Source organism: Rana temporaria, chromosome 7 (assembly GCF_905171775.1).
Source record: "Rana temporaria chromosome 7, aRanTem1.1, whole genome shotgun sequence".
Classification (NCBI taxonomy): Eukaryota; Metazoa; Chordata; class Amphibia; order Anura; family Ranidae; genus Rana; species Rana temporaria.
The window spans coordinates 201,741,520-201,759,282 of record NC_053495.1 but is presented as its reverse complement, the minus strand read 5'-3'; the positions used below and the strand labels follow the sequence as shown (position 1 = coordinate 201,759,282).

Sequence of the window (17,763 nt, the reverse complement as noted above, 5' to 3'; positions counted from 1 at the left end):
TAAAGGGGTCCAGAGGTGCAGGGTTGTGTAATGTAAAGGGGTCCAGAAGTGCGGGAGCTGTGTAATGTAAAGGGGTCCATAGGTACGGGGGCTGTGTAATGTAAAGGGGTCCAGGTTAAACATAGGGGGGCTGTGTGATGTGCAGGGGGCTATGTAATGTAAAGGGGTCTAGACAGGCCCGGATTTACTCCCTTTGCCGCCCCAAGGCCGGGTCCTTCAATGCCGCCCCACATGCGCAGTACAGGGGGGGACATTATCTGCCGGGGGACTTTTTCGGCAGGACACTGGGAAGCAGGAGGGTGCTGCTGCCGAATATGACATTGAGAGGCGGGGGGGCGTGGTGCAGCCAAAAATTACATTGATCATTGTGGAGCGCTGCTGTCGAAAATTACATTGAGAACCATCTCACCTCCTTTTCCCTCTGTTTTCTCTCCTCTCACCATCCGTGACATGACAGGGGGGACTCCCGAAATGAAAGTGTCCTCTCCTCTCAGCTGTAGTGCCGCCCCTGCACCCACTGCCGCCCCGAGGCCTGGTCTTGTTGGCCTTGTCTGGAATCTGGCCCTGGGTCTAGAGGTAGGGGGCTGTGTAATGTAAAGGGGTCCAGAAGTGTGGGGGCTGTGTAATGTAAAGTGGTCCAGATTAAACATGAGGGGGGCTGTGTAATATGCGGGGGGGGGTGCTGGGAAGGGTCAAGTGATACAAAAGATAAGGAGTTGATAGAGAAAGCAAAAAGACAGTTTATTAGATAGAGACAGGAGGAGGGGCTTCTCTAAAGAGGAGGGTTTTCAGGGGTCACATAGAGTTGGGGAAAGTCGGTAGACCTGTGAAATTTTTGTTTTGCTCCAAATCTAAATTCGGCCAAAAATTTCTATGTATCCAAATTACAACGTAACGTAATTTAAACGAATCTGAAATAAACCTTAACAAAACGAATTATCCGAATTTAGAATTTGTAAATGAATTCTATAAAATCATCCATGGACGTCCTCGGTCGTCAGGTGGTTATAGGCCTTATTATAGGCTTACCTGTAGGTAAAAGTAAATAAAATCACTATACAACCACTTTTACTGTGTCCATTGCTCAATGCCTTAAAATGTACACATTTAAGATTAAAGCTGCACTACTTCTACGTCTGTGAATTCATCTTTGTTATTATTGGTAATGAAAAGAGAATTGGACCCGTCTTCTTTCAAGGAGATCCCCAAAACAAGAACTGACTTCAGATTCTGCCTAATTCACAGGTGACCACAACAGAAATGTGATCATGTGGATGGATCACCGGGCTGGAAGTCAAGTGGATCGCATCAACAAGACCAAGCATGCTGTTTTGCGCTATGTCGGCGGCGTGATGTCCGTAGAGATGCAACCACCCAAACTACTTTGGTTAAAGGAGGTGAGTTTCTTAACCACTTCAATACCGGGGGGGCATTTTCACCCCCTCCCTGCCCAGACCAATTTTTAGTTTTCCGAGCTGTCGCACTTTGAATGACAATTGCGCGGTCATGCAAAACTGTACCCACATTCATTTTTATGTTTTTTTCCCCACATTTAGAGCTTTCTTTTGGTGGTATTTGATCACCTCTGCGGTTTTTATTTTTTGCGCTATAAACAAAAGAAGAGCGACAATTTTGAAGAAAACACAATGGGCCAGATTCAGAAAGACTTACGACGGGCGTATCTGTAGATACGCCGTCGTAAGTCCGAATCCGCGCCGTCGCAACTTTAAGCATATGCTCAAACTAAGATACGCTTAAATGTTGCTAAGATACGACCGGCGTAAGTCTCCTACGCCGTCGTATCTTAACTGCATATTTACGCTAGGGGCGTGTACGCTGATTTACGCCTAGAATATGTAAATCAGCTAGATACGCCTATTCACGAACGTACGCCCGGCCGACGCAGTACAGATACGCCGTTTACATTAGGCTTTTTCCGGCGTAAAGTTACCCCTGTTATATGAGGCACAGCCAATGTTAAGTCTGGACATCGGGCGAGCGTCGAATTTTCTGTCGATTACGTCGTTTGCGTAAGTCGTTCGCGAATAGGGCTGTACATAAGTTACGTTCACGTCTAAAGCAATGACGATTTGCGGCGTAATTTCGAGCATGCGCACTGGGATTCTTTCACGAACGGCGCATGCGTCGTTCGTAAAAAACGTCAAATACGTGGGGTCACAATAAATTTAAATAAAACACGCCCACATCATCCACATTTGAATTAGGCGGGCTTACGCCGGACCACATACGTTACGCCACCGTAACTTCGGGCGCAAGTTCTTTATGAATACGGAACTTGCACCCTATGTTACGGCGTAACGTATCTGAGATACGTTACGCCCGCGGATAGATACACCATTGTATCTGAATCCGGGCCTATAACTTTTACTTTTTGCTATAATAAATATCCCAATTAAAAAAAAAATCCTCAGTTTAGGCCGATACGTATTCTTATACATATTTTTTTTATTCAAAACGCTTGTTAACCGCGTTACTCGTAAACCAAGGTTCCATTGTATATTACGGCTTACAGTCCTTGTGTGGTGGCTGCATTCGTTTTCTTCTTTTTTTTTTTTTTTTTCAAGCTAAGAATATTTTTTTAGAATATACTGTACATGCTAATCTTGCTAGGAATGCCATATCCTTGTCAATTCCTGTGAGCTGCACCAAATAACATCTTCCCTTCTTCTAATCACCATCAATTGCCTCCCCCGTGTAATAGAGATAAAGAGATAGACAGGTTACGAATCGATAGGAAAACAGCCTGGGTTGACAACCATGGCTCTCTCCACAGATACAGTGGAGGAATGACGTAGCCACTCATGCAGGATCGTCGGGGGGGAAATAAAGCAACAAAAATATATATACCGTATATACTCGAGTATAAGCCGAGTTTTTCAGCACATATTTTTGGTGCTGAAAATGCCCCCCTCGGCTTATACTCGAGTCACCTTTTTGTGCCTGATCTCCCGGACTTTGGGAACCCGGTACTGAACGGGACCCCAAAGTGTGCAAAGTTTGTTGTCTGGGGGGACCTACGGCCGGGGAGCACCGATTTTTCAAAGTTGGGCACCCCTTCCATAGACTCCAATGTTGAAAAGTAATTTCTCCGGTACATTTCGGGACCCAGTACTAACCGGCCGTAGGTCCCCTGGACGCAAAACTTGGCACACATGTAGCCCCTGTTCTCCTCTACAAGTGTGCAAAGTTTGCTGTCTGGGAGACCTACGGCCGGGGAGCACCGATTTTCCCTTCTATATACTCCCATGTTAAATGTAAGTCTAGTCATGGGCACAGTAAGGCATGGGCACAGTGAGGCATGGGCACAGCGAGGCATGGACACAGCGAGGCATGGACACAGCGAGGCATGGACACAGCGAGGCATGACACAGTGAGGCATGGACACAGCGAGGACACAGTGAGGCATGGACACAGTGAGGCATGGGCAGGGCTGTCTTAATGAGAGGGCACACCTGGGCACTGCCCAGGGGGCCCAGCTGCATTGGGGCCCCTGCACTTTCCCCAAAGCAGGGTGTAGAGGGGTCAGAGTGCTGGGGAGAAATCTGGGGGGGGGGAGGGATCAGAGTGCTGTGGGGGATATCTGGTCTTTTTACCTACGCTGTCTCCATTGTAGAGGCCCCAGAGCATTACTTTGCCCAGGGGCCCATGATGCTATTAAGACAGCCCTGGGCATGGGCACAGTGAGGCATGGGCACAGTGAGGCATGCACATGGACACAGTGAGTCAAAGTGAGACACAGTGAGGCATGCAGATGGACACCCTAGGCTTATACTCGAGTCAATACGTTTTCCCAGTTTTTTGTGGTAAAATTAGGTGCCTTGGCTTATATTCGGGTCAGCTTATACTCGAGTATATACGGTAATTAAAAAGAAAAAGAAAACAAATGCAGCCGCCGCACCAAGGACTGGCAAAGTTCACTATATTACATTTTCAGTTTTGAGTTCTATACACTTTAAATTAAGATGGTGGAGTGTTTCTAAACACCGCAGAGAACTAGACTGACACAGACAGCATGGATGGGATTATCTAGGATTTTGGAGCCAGACAGAGTATTGTGAAAGCAACAGAAAGGGCGTGACCCCGAAAAACTGAAATACGCAAATGAGGAAAATAAAACATTACACCACAGTTCCTTCCTCTTTATTTCCCCTCGTATTGTTCTCTTTTTGTATTTTTATCCTCTTTTTTTGTATTTCTTTTTTTTATTTGTTCCTTTTATAAAGTGTAAGTCGAGCTAAAACTGTTTTTTTTTTTTTTTTCCGTTTCTATACTATGTTGGTATTATGTTAATTATTATTTTTGGTAATGCTAGAGAAAGTGGTTCACTATTTGCATTTTGCTAGTTCGATTTTCTGTTATTTTCCCATCTATGTTATTTATTCTATGTTGTATTTTATTAGTTTGGGTGGTTTATGAGGGTATAGATTTCATTTTACTAAAGCTGGATGTGCTGGATTTTATTTCCTGCTTGTTTACATATGCAGAGCTCTGTCCAGTCTGTCTCCTCGCCGATCAGAGGGTGCCGGTGTCCTGCCGAAAATATTCCCCCGGCGGATTAGGACCCCCCTGTACTGCGCAGGCGTGGCGCTTGCGCAGTACGAACCTCAACCCAGTCTCCGAAAATAGCCGAACATGTAGAGCCGAGAGTCCGCTCTACACGGCGCATGCGCAATGACTATCACATATGCCGCACACTCCCGATGCTAGTGCTACCCTGCAAGGGGCGGGGGTGATTTTAACAATAAAGTAAACGTCTTAGTGGGGCGTGTTGATGGGTGGGTTGATGGGCGGGTTTTGCAATGGCAATGTTGATGGGCGGATTTGCACATTTAACTCAGATGGCCAACACACCCCGCTAAGACGTGTACTTTATTGTTAAATTCACCCACGCCCCTTGCAGAGTAGCACTAGCATCAGGAGCGTGTGGCATGTGTCATAGTCATTGCGCATGCGCCGTGTAGAGCTGACCCTCAGCTCTACACGTTTCGGCTATTTTCGGAGACTCTGCGCCGTGCCTGCGCAATACAAGGGGGTCCTAATACGCCGGGGGGAATATTTTCGACAGGACACCGGCACCCTCTGATCGGCGAGGAGACAGACTGGACAGAGCTCTGCATATTATCCGCCTGGCGGAACTTATTCGGCAGAACACCTGCAGTCATCCATTGGCCGGTAGCCGCTGAATGGTTTCTGCTGTGACTACTCACTACTAACGCCGCCCGACCGTGCCCCCCTACCTGGAAGAGCAGAATTACGAATATATATATGATGATTCTGTGCAGAACGGCCGCCCTATAGCAGTAAAGCTACATTGGGACGGTCAGCAGTTGGTTAAAAACATTATTCAGACAGATACAAAGTAACATTGTTTATAAACATTGATTAGACAGGAGATAGAGAGATACAAAATAACGTTGCGACGTCCAGACACGCCGTCGTAACTCTGAGTGCGGGCCGTCGCATCTCGGCGTCTGATTCATAGAATCAGATACGCCTCAATGTTGCCTAGATACGAGCGACGTAAGTCTCCTACACCGTCGTATCTTATTGTGTAATATTTACGCAGACCACTAGGGGCGCTTCCCTAGACTTCCGCGTCGAATATGCAAATTAGGTAGATACGCCGATTCAGATCGGCGTATCTCTGATACGTTACGCCGCTCTAACTTTGGGCGCGAGTTCTTTATTCATAAAGAACTTGCGCCCATAGTTAGAGCGGTGTAGCGTATGTGTTGCGGCGTAAGGCCGCGTAATTCAAATGGGGATGTAGGGGGCGTGTTTTATTTAAATTTCCCTTGACCCCCGCGTTTTTGACGTTTTACTTGAACGGCGCACGCGCTGTCCGTAAAATCTCCCAGTGTGCATTGCTCTAAATGACGTCGCAAGGACGTCATTGCTTTCGTCGTGAACGTAAATTACGTCCATCCGTATTCGCGAACGACTTACGCAAACGACGTAAAAATTTCAAAACTCGGCGCGGGAACGACGGTCATACTGAACATTAGCTACCCCTCATATAGTAGGGGTAACTATACGTCGGAAAAAGCCGAACGCAAACGACGTAAAAAAAAAAAAGCGGCGGTCGTTCGTTTCTGAATCGGCGTAACTCCTCATTTGCATATTCGTCGCGTAAACGATACGGAAGCGCCACCTAGCAGGCCGGCCTGGAATTGCAGCCTAAGATTCGACGGTGTAAGTCACTTACACCTGGCGGATCTTGGGGAGATCTATGCGTAACCTGATTCTATGAATCCGTCGCATAGATACGACCGTCGGAACGCAGAGATACGACGGCGTATCAGGAGATACGCCGTCGTATCTTCTTTCTGAATCCGGCCCATAATTTTCTTTTTGTCCAGACATAAACTTCAATGAGGACAGACATGTATTAAACGGCTCTTCTTTTCCACAGAGAGCCCTTCCGTTCTGTATAAACACAGCGAAATGCGTGGCAGTAAGGTGCAGACAGACGAAGGTCACCAGTAATAATAACATCAAGACACATTTGACAGTTTCATGTTAATGGAGTATAATTAACATTGCTTTAAGACTGTATGTTCTCGTGAAAGGTGGATATCAATTGTTTAAGTCCATTTGCTCTCTCCATTACTTAGCGGGAGTAAATCAGCTTCCCCCGGCATTTTGTCTGAACATTCCGCAGATTTATTACCTGAAACGCGTAGTGAAAAGAACACATATATTATGCATTGCCAGATAACGTCTCTGTGTTATTGGTGGCTGGGAATATCTGACTTATGTTTCTTGGGGTTTTGGAGATAGTTTGAGTTATAATTGTTCTCCCCCCCCCCTTCTTTAAAATGCTGGCTAAAAATAGGAGCCCCCAGTGATGCGAAACCCCCGCCGAGGACAGTGGAGAATGGATGATTCAGATGATGATCTAATACGTTTTAATGCGGCATCTTTCAAATTAGACGTTAGTAGGAAAAGCAAATCTATTGAACCATACAACGTTGGCAATAATTATACAAACAGTCACATTCAGGGAAAATCGAAATAATGTGTCCAGTGCAGTGACCCATGGCAACCAATTAGAATACACATCATCGGTGGAGTGGTTGGTGCAATCAAAATAATTGCTGACATCTTACTACAGTTCAGATGTTTTCCTCCGGGACGTTTCCTTGTATATTGGTGACAACATCGTTGTTGTGGATATATTACGGCATAGATTTATTTTGGCACAGAAGTGATCATGGTGTTATATAATGGCCAATGTAAGTTTAGTCTTGGGTTTATGAGTTACAGGTTTGGTTAGGTGCTAGGGGTTAGGTTGAAGATTTGGGTTAGAGTTTAGGTTTAGGGTTGGCTTTAAAGAATAGGTTGATTGTTAAGGTTAGAGTTTAGTTTGAGGGTTTGGTTTAGCCTTTAGGTTGAGGGTTGGTATAGAGTTGAGGGTTAAGGTTACAATTTAGGTTGCAGATTTGGGTTAGAGTATAGGTTTAGGGTTAGATTTAGCCTTTAGGTTGAGGATTGGTATAGAGTTTAGGATTAAGATTACACTTTAGGTTGAAGATTTGGGTTAGAGCTTAGGCTGAGGGTTAGCTTTAACGTTTAGGTTGATGGTTAAGGTTAGAGTTCAGTTTGAGGGTTTTTTTCAGCCTTTAGGTTGAGGATTAGTATAGAGTTGAGGGTTAGGGTTACAATTTTGGTTGAAGATTTGGGTTAAAGTTTAGGCTGAAGGTTAGCTTTAAAGTTTAGGTTCAAGTCTAGTTTGAGGGTTAGGTTTAGCCTTTAGATTGAGGATTGATATAGAGTTGAGGGTTAAGATTACAATTTAGGTTGAAGATTTGGGTTAGAGTATAGGTTTAGGGTTAGATTTAGCCTTTAGGTTGAGGATTGGTATAGAGTTTAGGATTAAGATTACAATTTAGGTTGAAGATTTGGATTAGAGCTTAGGCTGAGAGTTAGCTTTAACGTTTAGGTTGATGGTTAAGGTTAGAGTTCAGTTTGAGGGTTAGTTTTAGCCTTTAGGTTGAGGATTAGTATAGAGTTGAGGGTTAAGGTTACAATTTTGGTTGAAGATTTGGGTTAGAGTTTAGGCTGAAGGTTAGCTTTAAAGTTTAGGTTCAAGTTTAGTTTGAGGGTTAGGTTTAGCCTTTAGATTGAGGATTGGTATAGAGTTGAGGGTTACGATTACAATTTAGGTTGAAGATTTGGGTTAGAGTATACAGTAGGTTTAGGGTTAGATGTAGCCTTTAGGTTGAGGATTGGTATAGAGTTTAGGATTACAATTTAGGTTGAAGATTTGGGTTAGAGCTTAGACTGAGGGTTAGCTTTAATGTTTACGTTGATGGTTAAGGTTTAGAGATCAGTTTGAAGGTTAGTTTTAGCCTTTAGGTTGAGGATTAGTATAGAGTTGAGGGTTAAGATTACAATTTTGGTTGAAGATTTGGGTTAGAGTTTAGGCTGAAGGTTAGCTTTAAAGTTTAGGTTGATTGTTAAGGTTAGAGTTTAGTTTGAGGGTTAGGTTTAGCCTTTAGATTGAGGATTGGTATAGAGTTGAGGGTTAAGATTACAATTTAGGTTGAAGATTTGGGTTGGAGTATAGGTTTAGGGTTAGATGTAGCCTTTAGGTTGAGGATTAGTATAGAGTTGAGGGTTAAGATTACAATTTAGGTTGAAGATTTGGGGTAGAGTTTAGGCTGAAGGTTAGCTTTAAGTTTAGGTTGATTGTTTAGGTTCAAGTTTAGTTTGAGGGATAGGTTTAGCCTTTAGATTGAGGATTGGTATAAAGTTGAGGGTTAAGATTACAATTTAGGTTGAAGATTTGGGTTAGAGTATATGTTTATGGTTAGATTTAGCCTTTAGGTTGAGGATTGGTATAGAGTTGAGGGTTAAGATTACAATTTAGGTTGAAGATTTGGGTTAGAGTATAGGTTTAGGGTTAGATTTAGCCTTTAGGTTGAGGATTGGTATAGAGTTGAGGGTTAAGGTTACAATTTTGGTTGAAGATTTGGGTTAGATTTTAGGCTGAAGTGTAACAGTCTCCACCGTTTACGACCTTCCATCCCATCCACGACAGCTTATCTGACACACAGACAAATCGGCAGGCATCCCATTTTCCCAGAATCAAGACGAGACACAGCTCTGTACTTGTTCCAAATGTAATGACCATTTTAATGGTTTCTTCTCAGTCTTATATACAGTACAACCATGTGACAGTATTCAAAGGGACAATGAGATCTCCACCCCCCTAATCACACACTAAGGCTAATTACTAAACATTCTAGACGTGTCGGCGCCGGCCTATAATTATCATCATCTCATCACTGCACATTCCTTCATTAACAGCATAACAAACAAAACACCATCACACACTGAATTCCCTAGGCAGACGTTCTGTCTCCGACAAGTACATTCCACACATAAACAGTATTTAGCATACATAATTAGAGGTCTGGGAGCAGACCTGGATTAACACCTTTACACAAGGACAATGAAATGTCTTCCAGGCCCTGACTCAATTAGAATGTCACTAGTCAGGGCTTATCATAGAATGAGTCACCACATTGAATAGCCAACAACTTGTGATATCTCAAGACATCCTGCAAACATGATTTATTATTAATGTCCCATCTCATGTAATACATTAATTATGATTAGCCACCCTATGCCCAAAAGGGGCACAGGGTGAACTTAGACCCAAGAGTTCTTAGGGCCGCTGGCACAGGAGTATCCCCCATCCCCACAAAGTCTCTGGGGGTCACGGGTCATCCTGTTACATCTCTCCCCTTTCGGTGGGAGACTGACACAGGAGGAGACCCCAAACGGGTTGACTCCGAAGTCAGTCAGTAGATCCAGTCCTCCAATGCTGGTATCCATACCGTACCCCAAATAAATTGCTCCAAACAGAGCATTACTCACCCCGCCAACCTCTGTCTCTCTCAGAGAACCTGCCTGCCGCTGGGGAGAGGCCTGGACTGGCCCTTCTCCCTGGAGTCCTTTCAGCCGCTGGAGAGAAGACAGGGTGACTGGGCTCAGTCCATCATGTGGATGGGGATCTGGGCCAACTCGCCCCCATCCCTTGGGTATACCAGTGGAGACTGAACTCCCATACACTGGTAAGTGAAAATCCCCCGATGCTTGCAAAGCCAAGCCGACATCCTCCTGTCTCGGTGATGCACCATTTTCTGGGGTTGTGTCAGTGGAAACCACAATCCCATCCACTGCCCCAGGAACTCCCTCTTCCGTTAGTAAAGAGCAGAGGCTTGTGGCACTCTGCTCTGTTGCCAGCTCTTTCTCTGTGTCACTTTGAGTGGAGACCACAGTCCCATCCACTCCCACAGGAACTCCCTCTCCTGCTAGATGAGAGCAGAGGCTTGTGGCACTCTGCTCCATTGCCAGCCCTTCTGCTGGGTCGCTTTGAGGGGGAGACCACGGTCCCACCCCCCCGATGTCAGCTCAAGCTGCAGTTGTGTGCAGCAGCCAGTAGCATCCTGCCCTGCCGCCAGCGATTCAGCTGGGAGTAAATGCTTTACCACCACAGCTTGTTGCTGGGGAGGGGGGCCAATTGCCCCGGCTCCCTGGAACTCCACTTCCATGGTGACTGGCATTGGTACCTCTCCCCTCTCTTCAGTTGGTGCTGCTGTGACTTCTGCTGCTGCAGCACCTCTTTGCTGTAGCCAAGTGGCATTCACAGCCGCTATAACCCGGTCTATGATCTCCGGTGGAGGATTAGGTCCATACTGCGCCAGTCCACGTCTAACAGCCCGGTCAAAAAACTCTTCATCGGGTGTCCTGTCTGTTACGCTGGGCCTTTCAGCTCTATCCATTTGGACAAGCTCTGTAATAATGTCCCTTCTCTTACGATTGCAGGCCGATCTGCCCCGGCTCTCCAGTAAGTCCTTGAGGGAAGAGAGCTTCAGCCGTTCATACAGCGTCTCCATTGTCCTGTGTCCTTGTAGCCGTCCTTTAAGCGATGGAATTATCCCGCTGCTAGCCACCAGGACCCGATCCATAAGAATTCCCCCCAGACACGAGACACACAGCTCTGTGCTTCTGGTTTCAAATGTAAAGACAATTTTAATGGTTTCTTCTCAGTCTTATATACAGTACAACCATGTGACAGTATTCAAAGGGACAATGAGATCTCCACCCCCTAATCACACACTAAGGCTAATTACTTAAACATTCTAGACCGGTCGGCACCGGCCTATAATTATCATCATCTCATCACTGCACATTCCTTCATTAACAGCATAACAAACAAAACACCATCACACACTGAGTTCCCTAGGCAGACGTTCTGTCTCCGACAAGTACATTCCACACATAAACAGTATTTAGCATACATAATTAGAGGTCTGGGAGCAGACCTGGATTAACACCTTTACACAAGGACAATGAAATGTCTTCCAGGCCCTGACTCAATTAGCATGTCGCTAGTCAGGGCTAATCATAGAATGAGTCACCACATTGAATAGCCAACAACTTGTGATATCTCAAGACATCCTACAAACATGATTTATTATGAATGTCCCATCTCATGTAATACATGAATTATGATTAGCCACCCTATGCCCAAAAGGGGCACAGGGTGAACTTAGACCCAAGAGTTCTTAGGGCCGCTGGCACAGGAGTATCCCCCATCCTCACAAAGTCTCTGGGGGTCACGGGTCATCCTGTTACATGAAGGTTGGCTTTAAAGTTTAGGTTGATTGTTAAAGTTCAAGTTTAGTTTGAGGGTTAGGTTTAGCCTTTAGGTTGAGGATTGATTAAGATTACAATTTAGGTTGAAGATTTGGGTTAGAGCTTAGGCTGAGGGTTAGCTTTAACGTTTAGGTTGATGGTTAAGGTTAGATTTCAGTTTGAGAGTTTGGTTTAGCCTTTAGTTTGAGGATTAGTATAGAGTTGAGGGTTAAGGTTACAATTTTGGTTAAAGATTTGGGTTAGAGTTTAGGCTGAGGGTTAGCTTTAAAGTTTAGGTTGATGGTTATGGTTAGAGTTTAGTTTGTGACAGAAACCATGAATCAGACCGAGACAGAAGTACAGTTAAATCACACTTGTTTAATAATAATAATAATAATAATAATAATAATAATAATAAAAAGATAAACAGAGTAGGCGTAGTCAAAGCATAGCCAGAGTCCAAGAAACAAATCGGATAGTTGGCCAAGCCAAATGTCATAGAACCAGAGATGAACGTAGTAGAACAGCAAGCAGGATCAGGAGCAAGAAGGGATGTCAGCCAAGCAAGTCTTCAACAGGAACGCAGGAGAAAGTCTCTGTGATGTTGACCAAGGTGAAGGCAGATGGCAATTGAGCTGGAAGGCTTAAGTAGGCAGGACTGACGAGCAGAATCAACAGGTGAGTCACTGTGGAGAAATAGGAGTTGGAAATTAGCCAACAGCTGAGTGTCAAGCTCAGAGAAGGAAAGGCTGAGCCCAGCCCCGACAGTTTGAGGGTTAGGTTTAGCCTTTAGGTTGAGGATTGGTATAGAGTTGAGGGTTAGGGTTAGCTTTAAAGTTTAGGTTGATTATTAAGGTTAGAGTTTAGTTTGAGGGTTAGATTTAGTCTTTAGGTTGAGGATTGGTATAGACTCCACCCCCTTTCCCCTGACCACGTATACCCCACCTTTTTAATGAAGCGCCAGAATGCAGCCTCACCAGCGCCCATCGAATGCAGCCTCACCAGCGCCCATCGAATGCAGCCTCACCAGCGCCCATCGAATGCAGCCTCACCAGCACCCATCAAATGCAGCCTCACCAGCGCCCATCAAATGCAGCCTCACCAGCGCCCATCAAATGCAGCCTCACCAGCACCCATCAAATGCAGCCTCACCAGTGCCCATCAATGCAGCCTCACCAGCACCCATCAATACAGTTTTACCAGTGCCCATCAAATGCAGCCTCACCAGCGCCTATCAAATGCAGCCTCACCAGCGCCTATCAAATGCAGCCTCACCAGCACCCATCAATACAGTTTTACCATTGCCCATCAATGCAGCCTCAACAGTGCCCATCAAATGCAGTCCCACCAGCACCCATCAATACAGTTTTACCAGCGCCCATCAATGCAGCCTCAACAGTGCCCATCAAATGCAGCCTCACCAGCACCTATCAATGCAGCCTCACCAGCGCCCATCAAATGCAGCCTCACCGAAGGAGCTGCGGTGGCTCAACGCGATTGGCACTGCGCTGACAAGCCATTCACCTCTGCAGCTAGAGGTTCGGATCCCGGTCTCGGCTACATGTGAATTGAGTTTGGTGGTCTCAGCCCGGCTCCCGGTGGGTGTGCTATGCGAGGTAAGCTTGCGCTTAGTACGCCCACCCCCCTCCCACAAAAACCACCACACTTCCACGCACTCAAAATTGGGTTAACATGCACACACTTTGACCACGCGGTCTCTAAAAGAGAGGCGAAGGACAAACGGGGCTGGTTGAGCGGGCTAATCCTCTCACTCCCTTATAGGGAGCCCCTCTGCCCCGTTGGGCTTCAAAGCAGAGCTGGTAGGGCGGGCTGTGTGGGAGGACCCCCTCACACACCCGCCATTGCCACCCGGGGCATGGAGAAAGGTGGCAGATTGCCTCTGGGGGAGGCCTGCCTACTCCCAACTGGCAGTCCGGCTCCTCTCTCGAGTACACGCACAAAATACACTTTAAAAAAAAAAAAGAAAGAAAAAAAAATGCAGCCTCACCAGCGCCCATCAAATGCAGTCCCACCAGCACCCATCAATACAGTTTTACCAGCGCCCATCAATGCAGCCTCAACAGTGCCCATCAAATGCAGCCTCACCAGCGCCCATCAAATGCAGCCTCACCAGCGCCCATCAAATGCAGCCTCACCAGCGCCCATCAATGAATGTTTTCTTGCTCCCATTCATTCGGGAGTCGGGACACATACACAGTTCTACGCCGCTGCGCCTCTGACGCTATGTATGAATGGAGCAGCTGCTGCCTGCCAATGCTGAGACTTAGTTGCTTGCTGTAGAGAGAAGAGAGCAGGAACATCAGTGGCAGGGCGCCCTAGGCATCTGCCTAGTTTGCCTAGTGGTAGCACCGACCCTGCTTGGTGGATTTTTCAATATCCGCCTGGTGTAGCGAATCTTGGAGTCTGATCTACTGAACAGAATTGCTGAGATTCACTCAACACCCATACAAACCACACACACAAGCATAGGGAACATGAAAGAATACCAGTTGCCTAGGCGAGGAGACCAGCGGGCCTAATTAACTTTTGCTCTTTGATGTTTACTGTACTTTGTCTTTGATACTTTGTTTAAAATTGTCTAGCAAAGAGAACTAAGTGTTCTTAAAAGTTTTCTCCAGAACGTTCTGTCGCCTCACCTCTATTTATGTCTAACACGGTACAACATGCAACTTGCTGGCAGCTTGCTGCAAAATATTCGCTGTCTCCTCCTTAAAGCGGGATTCCGGGCATAGTTTTTTTTTTTTTGCAATCCACAATACATTACATTCAATATTCTTTTACAATTATCAAAAAAACACGATCGATACATAGAACAGTGTGAACACTTACCTGATATCTGCTCAGCGATCTTGTGGCCTTTCCCATGTTGGCTGTGGGCATGAGAAGCCCAGTTCCTGGGATTTCCCTAGAGAGGTGCGTGCTGGGTAACCAGCACGCACCTCTCGATCTCGCGCATGCTCAGTATAACGGCGCTCGTATCGCCGCTAGTTTGGATTTTTGCCATGGCAACGGGGCGGCGACGGAGGAACGTCCCGCACCGTTGTCATGACAATGTTATGCCAGAACGCAGGGCTTTCTTCCCTATTGTAAAATGGCGCCGTTTGACATGGCACAGTGGCGACAATTGATGGGCACAGTGGCGACAATGGCATGGCACAGTGGCGACAATTGATGGCACAGTGGCTGCGTTTGACATGGCACAGTGGCGACAATTGATGGGCACAGTGGCGACAATGGCATGGCACAGTGGCGACAATTGATGGCACAGTGGCTTCGTTTGACATGGCACAGTGGCGACAATTGATGGGCACAGTGGCGACAATGGCATGGCACAGTGGCGACAATTGATGGCACAGTGGCTGCGTTTGGCATGGTACAGTGGCGACAATTGATGGGCACAGTGGCGACAATGGCATGGCACAGTGGCGACAATTGATGGGCACAGTGCTGACAATGGCATTGCACAGTGGCTGCGTTTGGCATGGCACAGTGGCAACAATTGATGGGCACAGTGGCGACAATGGCATGGCACAGTGGCGACAATTGATGTGCACAGTGGTGACAATGGCATGGCACAGTGGCTGCGTTTGCCATGGCACAGTGGTGACAATCGATGGCACAGTGGCTGCGTTTGGTATGGCACAGTGGTGACAATCGATGGCACAGTGGCTGCGTTTGGTATAGCACAGTGGCGACAATTGATGGGTACAGTGGCGACAATGGCGTGGCACAGTGGCTGCGTTTGGCATGGCACAGTGGTGACAATTGATGGCACAGTGGCGACAATTTTATGGCACAGTGGCGACAATTTTATGGCACAGTGGCTGCGTTTGATGGGCACAGTGGCGACAATTGATGGGCACAGTGAGGCTGCAATTGATGGGTTTTTTTCTTCGTTTTGTTTGCGCCCCCCCCCCAAAAATTTTGAGCACCAGCCGCCACTGCTCTCATTATCTGTAGAAGTTGGGCGAAGTCCATTCTCCGTCTCCCCTCCTCCACCCATCAGAGACAAAGAAAAAGGCCAGAGCATTCTGGAGCCCTGCGATAGCGTCCTTCTATCTCCCACCCCACTAATGGGAGCTCCTATGTAAAGATTGAAATACCCGACACTCTTTCCATCACTGTAAAAAATATAGAAAGCTGTCAGGCTCTCCTCTGCTGTAAAGAATGAGAGAATTGATGACAGAGATACACGGCAGATTAATGTCTCGCTCCTTAATTGCTGCTTCCCACAGCTCTGCCAAAAGAGTATGAACACCGACTGCTTGTTCCCCCCTTATCTTCTGTGTTTAAATGTCCAAAGTAATTGGCTTCTTCTAGGATGGTTTTAATATGCTGGATTCCTCTAAAACAGGCAACTCTTATGCCGCGTACACACGGTCGTTTTTCGGCATGAAAAAAAATGACGTTTTTTAAAAACGTAATTTAAAATCATTGTGTGTGGGCTTCACATCGTTTTTTGGCTTCTGAAAAAACGTAAAAAAAAAAAATTCGAACATGCTGCATTTTTTAATGTCGTTTTTTAAAATGTCGTTTTTCGGGTTGTAAAAAATGAGTGTGTGGGCTAAAACGACATTTTAAACCCACGCATGCCCACAAGCGAGTTATGAGACGGGAGCGCTCGTTCAGGTAAAACTACCATTCATAATGGAGTAAGCACATTCATCACGCTGTAAGGCCCCTTTCACATTGAGGCATTTTTCATGCGGTACAGCGCTAAAAATAGCGCTGCTATACCGCATGAAAAAACCTGCCCTGTAGTGTTCAATGTGAAAGCCCGAAGGCTTTCACATTGAAGCGGTGCGCTTGCAGGAGCGCTCCAAAAGTCCTGCTAGCCGCATCTTTACCGCGGTATAGGAGCGGTGTGTTCACCGCTCCTATACCGCGCCTTCCCATTGAAATCAATGGGAAAGCGCGGTAATACCGTGGTAATACCCCTTTTTCGGCCGCTAGTGGGGGTTAAAACCTCACCGCTAGTGCCCGAACATCGCGGTTAATACGACGGTATAGCCGCGCTACAAATAGCGCGGCTATACAGTCACCGCGGCTCCACGCCTCAATGTAAAAGAGGTCTAACAGACAGAAAAGCGCGAATCGTCTTTTACTAACAAGGAATCAGCTAAAGCAGCCCAAAGACGAATGGAACTTCCCCTTTAGAGTGCCGTCGTACATGTTGTACGTCACCGCGCTTTGTTCATCATTATTCAAAAACGATGGTGTGTAGGCAATGATGAAGTTGAAAAACGTTTTTGGACATGCTGAAAAAGTTTTTTTTCATGCCGAAAAACGACCGTGTGTATTATGGGGCCCCCTACACAGCTTCATTCATGGGCCCCCTGGAGCAGAGAACCGGGGGGGGGGGGGGTGCTGCCGTTTGAAATTGAGAAGCGGGAGGGGGGGCTGCCGCGAATTGAGAAGCGGAGGGGGGCCCTTTACAAAATTTTTTTTTTTTTTTTTTATAAAAAAAAATTAATTACAAAAAGGGGGGCTGCCATCCGGGACCTCTGGGCCCTTTAGCAAAAAATTAATAAAAAAAATATATAAAATAAATTAAATAAACATTTATAAAAAAAAAAAGGGGGGGTTGCCAAAAAACATTTATAAAAAAAAAAGGGGGGTTTGCCACATGGGGCCCTGGAGACCTCATGAGCCCTTTAATATATATATATATATATATATATATATATATATATATATATATATATATATATATATATATATATATATATATATATATATATATTAAAGAAATAAAAAGAAATAAAATAATATAAAAAAGAAATAACATTTTTATAAAAAAAGGGGGGTTGCCATCCGGGGCCCTGGGGACCTCTGGGCCCTTTAATAATAATAATAATAATATTCTATGAAAAAAAAAATATATAAAGATGTATTTATTTTTTTTATTAAAAAAGGGGTGTTTTCATCCCAGGCCCTGGGGACCCCCGTACCCCTAAGAAAAAAATTGGCCCTTTAATAAAAAATAAAAAAATATATATTAGAAAAATATATATTTTTTATAAAAAATAAATAAAAACAAGGGGGGTTGCCATCCGGGGCCCTGTGGGCCTT

General features: G+C 45.7%; 1 protein-coding gene across 6 annotated transcripts in view; it reads left to right on the top strand.

Moving 5' to 3' along the window:
* FGGY (FGGY carbohydrate kinase domain containing) overlaps positions 1-17,763 on the top strand; it is a 251,413-nt gene that overhangs the window by 27,958 nt on the left and 205,692 nt on the right. For all 6 annotated transcript variants that reach the window (XM_040360822.1, XM_040360823.1, XM_040360825.1 and 3 more), the window contains one exon: positions 1,246-1,397. In XM_040360822.1, coding sequence (XP_040216756.1) covers positions 1,246-1,397 — 152 coding nt within the window. The remainder of the gene's footprint in view (positions 1-1,245; positions 1,398-17,763) is intronic.